Source organism: Ipomoea nil, unplaced genomic scaffold (genome assembly GCF_001879475.1).
Source record: "Ipomoea nil cultivar Tokyo-kokei standard unplaced genomic scaffold, Asagao_1.1 scaffold2036, whole genome shotgun sequence".
Taxonomy (NCBI): domain Eukaryota; kingdom Viridiplantae; phylum Streptophyta; class Magnoliopsida; order Solanales; family Convolvulaceae; genus Ipomoea; species Ipomoea nil.
Genome location: NW_017618464.1, coordinates 7,182,584 through 7,188,335, shown reverse-complemented (window position 1 = coordinate 7,188,335; position 5,752 = coordinate 7,182,584). Strand labels below are relative to the sequence as shown.

General features: G+C 33.6%; 1 protein-coding gene across 1 annotated transcript; it reads right to left on the bottom strand.

The window, feature by feature from the left end:
* Positions 1-1,970: 1,970 nt before the first annotated feature.
* Positions 1,971-3,738, bottom strand: LOC109147708 (putative GATA transcription factor 22). Its single transcript, XM_019295349.1, has 3 exons — positions 3,418-3,738; positions 2,703-3,122; positions 1,971-2,529 (listed from the first exon to the last, which is right to left on the bottom strand). The coding sequence occupies exons 1-3, from the start codon at positions 3,643-3,645 to the stop codon at positions 2,158-2,160; spliced, it is 1,020 nt and encodes a 339-aa protein (XP_019150894.1). The 5' UTR covers positions 3,646-3,738; the 3' UTR covers positions 1,971-2,157.
* Positions 3,739-5,752: the final 2,014 nt, after the last annotated feature.

Below are 5,752 nucleotides of genomic sequence, written 5' to 3'. Positions count from 1 at the left end.
TAGCATATTTAACATTTTTGCCTAATTTTAGTTTAGTAGAGTGCACAAGTTTTACATGCGTGATGGTGTTCTGTAGATAATTGTACCTCATGCTAATTTGTATGACAGTGCAATAATTGAATAATGATTGTTTTCTCAATTAATATGTGTACGGAAAAATGCATTCGTAGATCGATTTGAGTGAGAAACTGTATTTAATGTGTGTGCATGCACATAGACAGTAAGACAATTGTATTTAATTTATGATTTAGTTAGGAAGAAACATATATTCAAATCAAAAGTTTGGCCATAGGTTTTGATGGAATAATATTACATTATATTATATTTCATTATTTATTAAGAATATGATTTAGTTAGGAAGAAACATATATTCAAATCAAAAGTTTGGCCATAGGTTTTGATGGAATAATATTACATTATATTATATTTCATTATTTATTAAGAATGGGATAGTCAAAGAAGATGGAGTCAACAAAAAAAAAAAAGAAAAGATTATTATGTGATGACCTAGTGTTAGTGGAAGTTAGCAAGACTTTATATAATGACTCAGGAATCAAACAAAGTAGGAGGAGAGGCTCACTTTAGTTCCAAATAATCTTTATTCTAAGTATTTTAATTTTCTCTCCCTTTCACTCCATGCACCATGGCTACCTATGTACATATATTATACATTATATGTAGTGGATCTTGGCGGCTGTGATTTTTATTGTTATATGATTTCCACGTTATATCTTTGTGTCATACTTATTCTCTTATTCCCTGCAAACACGTACTCTATATCATTCATTTTTATCTATAGAGAAATCAATTTTCTCCATCATGTTTTATTATTCAAATTAAAAGTGCTAAAACTTGTAGATCGCAAAGCTAATGATAAAAGCACCAGTGCCTCAAGGCATTGGTCTAGTGGATGAAAAACTTCACTTAAAATTTATTTCGATGGACAGGTTGGGGTTCGCTTCTTGCTCTTTTGTGCATAAGCTAGCTAGAGTACAATTCGCTATTGATTTATCTCCTCATATGCTTTAGGTGGGTCCATGAGGTCCAGGATATTGTTTCACGAATTGAAGTCGGAAAAGCACCAGAGAAATGCTTCGAAAGTGGTGGCGGGAAGGGAAAGAGCATGATGGTCAAAATCAAATATGTACAATTTTAATCAATACCCTATCAATTGAGCTTATACTCGTTATATAGGGCCTTTTTAATGTTCTTATGTACTTTGCGAACTGTTACACAAAAAATGAATGTACATTTTCGAATAGTGATTGTAAATTTTCTCTTATAACTAAAAAAAGTTATAAAAAGAAAAGAGGTAATGGTACCGTGGTAGATATATATTGTGGGGAGGTAACTATATATGGGAAGAGAAAAAGATTGAGAAAGGGACTGATTTGGAAGAAACTGAGACAAATCTGATGAGAAACAAACAACTCACAAAGGATCAAATTAATCAAACCGTAAAAAACAGTAAAAGTGTTACTGTATTAACTCGAGAATATTTAATTTGGAGTGTGGTTGAGTGGGAGAGATAGATTCATTCATCCTTAACCTAATATATCTTAAGGATTCAATCCTTAACTTTAGATATAAAGCATAACAGCCTTAAATTTATAACGTTGCCTTTAGAACAAACATCTAAAAACTTGATTAATAACTAACGTAAAAAATTATTAAGTCATTATTAACTTATTTTAAACTTCATTAATTTAATGTTTCTTTAAATGGTGAATGTTGTGGACACTTGGACCTCTACGTACTCACAAATCACAATTGATTATATATTGTAATCTCACATTATGATTTATGCAATTGATTTTAGTTTCATATTAAATATAAATTAAATACATATTAGACTCTACGTACCAATTAAATAAAGTTATTATTAACATAATTAGAGTATTACTGAAAATAGCAACACAAAAAGAAGACTTGTCCTCATAATCATGTTCCAAAATCATTACAGTTAACAATTACACAAATTAAACTTAAAATAATTATATTATTCATGAACAACTAAAACCTGGGATTAATAATGTTTTGCTGTTCCTTAATTGCACGCTCAAACTCGATCACTAATTCATCATAATAATAATAATTAACTCACTAATAATTTGCTGAATGGAAATAAAAGCAGAAAATTGAAAAGCTAAGAAGTAGCTAGCCATGAACAAGGCCGCAGGATATGGCCATTAGCAGGATGGCGGCGTCCTTCTCATCTTGCGGGAACACGCGGTGGAGCGCCAAGCTGTTGCTTAGCTTCTTCAAGAAATCCTCCACGCCGTTCTTTGCGGCGTCGCTTGACGACGGCGCTGCTGACGCTTCCGCCGCCGTCACGAATTTGCACCGTTTCTTCAATGGTTGTTGATGATGACTTGGGTAGTTATTATTGCTCTTCGCCACCGTCGTCTTTTGCACCTTCAGCTTTAACGTTGACGGTGAAGATGGGGCGGTTCCGTTTGCGCCGCCATTTGCCGCCGCCATGGCTCGTCTCGCCTTCCTTTGCCTTATTCCACACGCGTTGCAGAGCGACTAATTATTACCAAACAAAAACGAAGATGAGTTTCTCTTATTATAGATTGAGTGACTAATTATTAAGAGAACAAGAACAAAATAAAAATGAAGATTAGGTTGTGACGATCACTCAGAAATGAAGAATTGTTTATATTGATGAGGTTTGGATGAGATGATTGTTGTTACTATACCTTGGGGCCTTTAGGACCACTTCGCCAAAGAGGGGTCTTGGTGGTGTTACAATCCGCACAAACCCTAACTATGAGGACATTATTATTATTATTATTATTTCCATTTCCGCCATTGTTGGAGGAGGAGCTGTGGCTGCTGTGATCAGTTTCCAAGGAAGAAGATAATGATGGCCCCTTTTGATGATGATCTTCAATCTTCGTTGCACTAACATTAATTTTCACCACTTCCATGTTTGCGCGATCTGAACTACTCCTCACCTTCTTCACCAACTTCATCTTTGCAGGCATCATCATCACTTTCTCTGGACTTTTCTCACCTTCATTCTCATATTTCTCCTCTTCTTTCCTCCACTTATTATGCCCACTTTCTGCCTGCCCTTTCTTGGCCTCCATATTATCATATGATCCCCAATTATCATTCTGTACACATGATCCAAGAAACCAATTAAAACATCAATACTACAAATCAAATTAAAAACAACATAACTATTTAATAATATGATCATATAAACCTAGCTAGCTTTCTCAAAAATCAAAACTAAAGTGATGCTGGACACTACTACAACTCAGACAGCCAAGTCCAGCATCCAATTAATCTGTTATGCAAGTACAAGAAAATAAAATTTCTCCTTTGCTAGCTACTAGCCATAAGCGCTTATCCTAACCAGCGACAACACAAAAGAGACAAATTAAAGAGATCGAGTAATTAGTATACCGCGTTTGGGGCCGGTGGCTGGTAAAATTGAGGATCATAGTTCAAGAAAAGATGGGAAGATGAAGGGTGATTATTATTGGAAGATGAAGAAGCTGCAGCTTGATAGTTTGATGATGAAGTAAAGAAAAGATTGGGGTTTTGATCATCATCATACTGATCTGCAGTGGTGTAATTGAGGTCAAAAGGGAAAGGAGAAGATGAAGAAGAAGTCATGTAAGTAGGGATCATGGGGAAGAGAGACCAATAGAATTCAGAGATTTGGGTTTATGATCAGAGAATTGAATTGAAGGAAGATATATGGGTGCAGGATAGTTGCAAATAAAAGTAGTGTTTTAAAGGGGGGGTAATGAGTGTGTATATATACACAGAGACAGAGATACAGTTGTAAAATTAGTCTTTTGTGGAGAGTGTGGGGGCTAGATGTTCACGTGACTTCATGACAACCAAAGAAACGAAATAAAAGAGACAAGAGAAGAAAAAGGAGAAGAGCAGATCAGAACCAAATGTACACAACCCTATCTTCAAACGTTTCAGTTTTTCCATCCCGCATTTTTTAAATATTATTTATATATGTATACAAATTCTACAAAATTATTATGAGATTGTAGAACAGTGTAGTATAATTCTTGGATTAGCTAGCCTCATCTCCCATTGTGTCAGCCACACAGCATACAAACAGAAACATATATATATATATATATATATATATATATATATATATATATATATAATCCAAATTAAATTACGTTCATCAAACAATTAGCTAAATAATCACAAGCTAGATTCTAAGTTTAACTATGGATAAGATCGGACTATTTATGGCTCTGTTTGGTAACATAGTTAGCGACTAGTTGACTACTATTAGCTGTTTGACTTGGTTAAACAACCAATATAAGTGTTTAATTAATTAACTTTATGTAACAACTTATTGCTTCAAATGCTAAAATTTAAAAAGCTGCTAAAAGTAGTTTTTTAAATAAGTCATTTTGCATGTAATCATCTGTCAGCTAACCATTAATTTATCAAACATTTTTCTACAATCACCTAATAATATCAACTAGTCAAACCAACTAACCCAATTAGCTAACAACTATTAACTAACAAAATTATTTACCAAACATCTTAATTAGCTTTTTGGTCGCAAATTATGCCCTGGAAACGTGTTCACCATGAATGGTGAACACGGGTCCAAACGGCGTCGTTTTTACGTTAAAAAAAAATGCTAATGTGGTGTTAACGGCGCGCGTTTGGTCAGATTATGAATTTTCTGTTATGAGATTATGAATGTACTGTAAATTCATAATCTCATAACAGAAAATTCATAATCGCATAAAAGAAAAACATTTATTAAATTATGAATTTTCTATTATGAGATTATGAATTTACGGTAAATTCATAATCGCATAAAAGAAAAACATTTATTAAATTATGAATTTTCTGTTATGAGATTATGAATTTACGGTAAATTCATAATCTCATAACAGAAAATTCTAATCTCATAACAGAAAATTCATAATTTCATAACAGAAAATTCATAATTTATGAATGTTGAAGAAGCTTGCGCTACAGAGGAGCAGCCATGGTTTCGGACGGGAATGTGTAGGCATGGTTCCAAAGTGAATGTGTAGGCATGGATTCATAATTTATGAATGTCCGAAATCATTGCTCACCTCAAATTAAAATGAAACCGCGAAATGTGAAAATGAAGAAGAAAAGTCACGCGATTAATTAAGGAAAAAAAAGAAGAAGAAGGTAACGGTGCACTAACACTGTTGGGACATGGTGAACACGGTTCCATGGCATAACGATTGCTTTTTGGTAAGTTGGACCTTTGTGAACTAAGATTATAAGGCACTCTTCATCCAAATTGGGACTACAAGTTGATAAGATTTTTTCTCAATTGTGAATTGAGAAGTGTATATATGTATATAATATTCTTCGTTTTCGAATGGTTGTTGTTTTCCTAGTCATGAATTGAGAAGTGTATGTATATAATATTCTTCGCCTTTTTGGGTGCGTGATAAGGAGAACTACGACTATTAATCAATGGTGTACAGCGGATAAACCTTACTATTGTGTTATGGCCCACAAATCATACATTAAAGGTAAATCATATCACACTATGAAAACTTTGCACAATAAACTTGACCGAAAAGATGTTGACAATAATCAAATTCATGATCTTTAGATAGATACGATAATCACGTTTTATCCACCTCTAGTTAATATATATGGGATTGGTAGATCATCAGCTTGGGGATGATGATCTGCATCAGATATACCATTATGGTTGTGCAAAATGTAGTAGCTAGGAACTAATTTTCTTACAGTAATT

Bases quoted from the DNA above. Each gene is read 5' to 3' on its own strand.
- LOC109147708 (XM_019295349.1), bottom strand. From the start codon at position 3,645: ATGATCCCTACTTACATGACTTCTTCTTCATCTTCTCCTTTCCCTTTT. The intron at 3,123-3,417 runs GTATACTAATTA...TCATGTGTACAG, and splicing joins AGCCACCGGCCCCAAACGCG to AATGATAATTGGGGATCATA. The intron at 2,530-2,702 runs GTATAGTAACAA...GGTAATAATTAG, and splicing joins GTGGTCCTAAAGGCCCCAAG to TCGCTCTGCAACGCGTGTGG.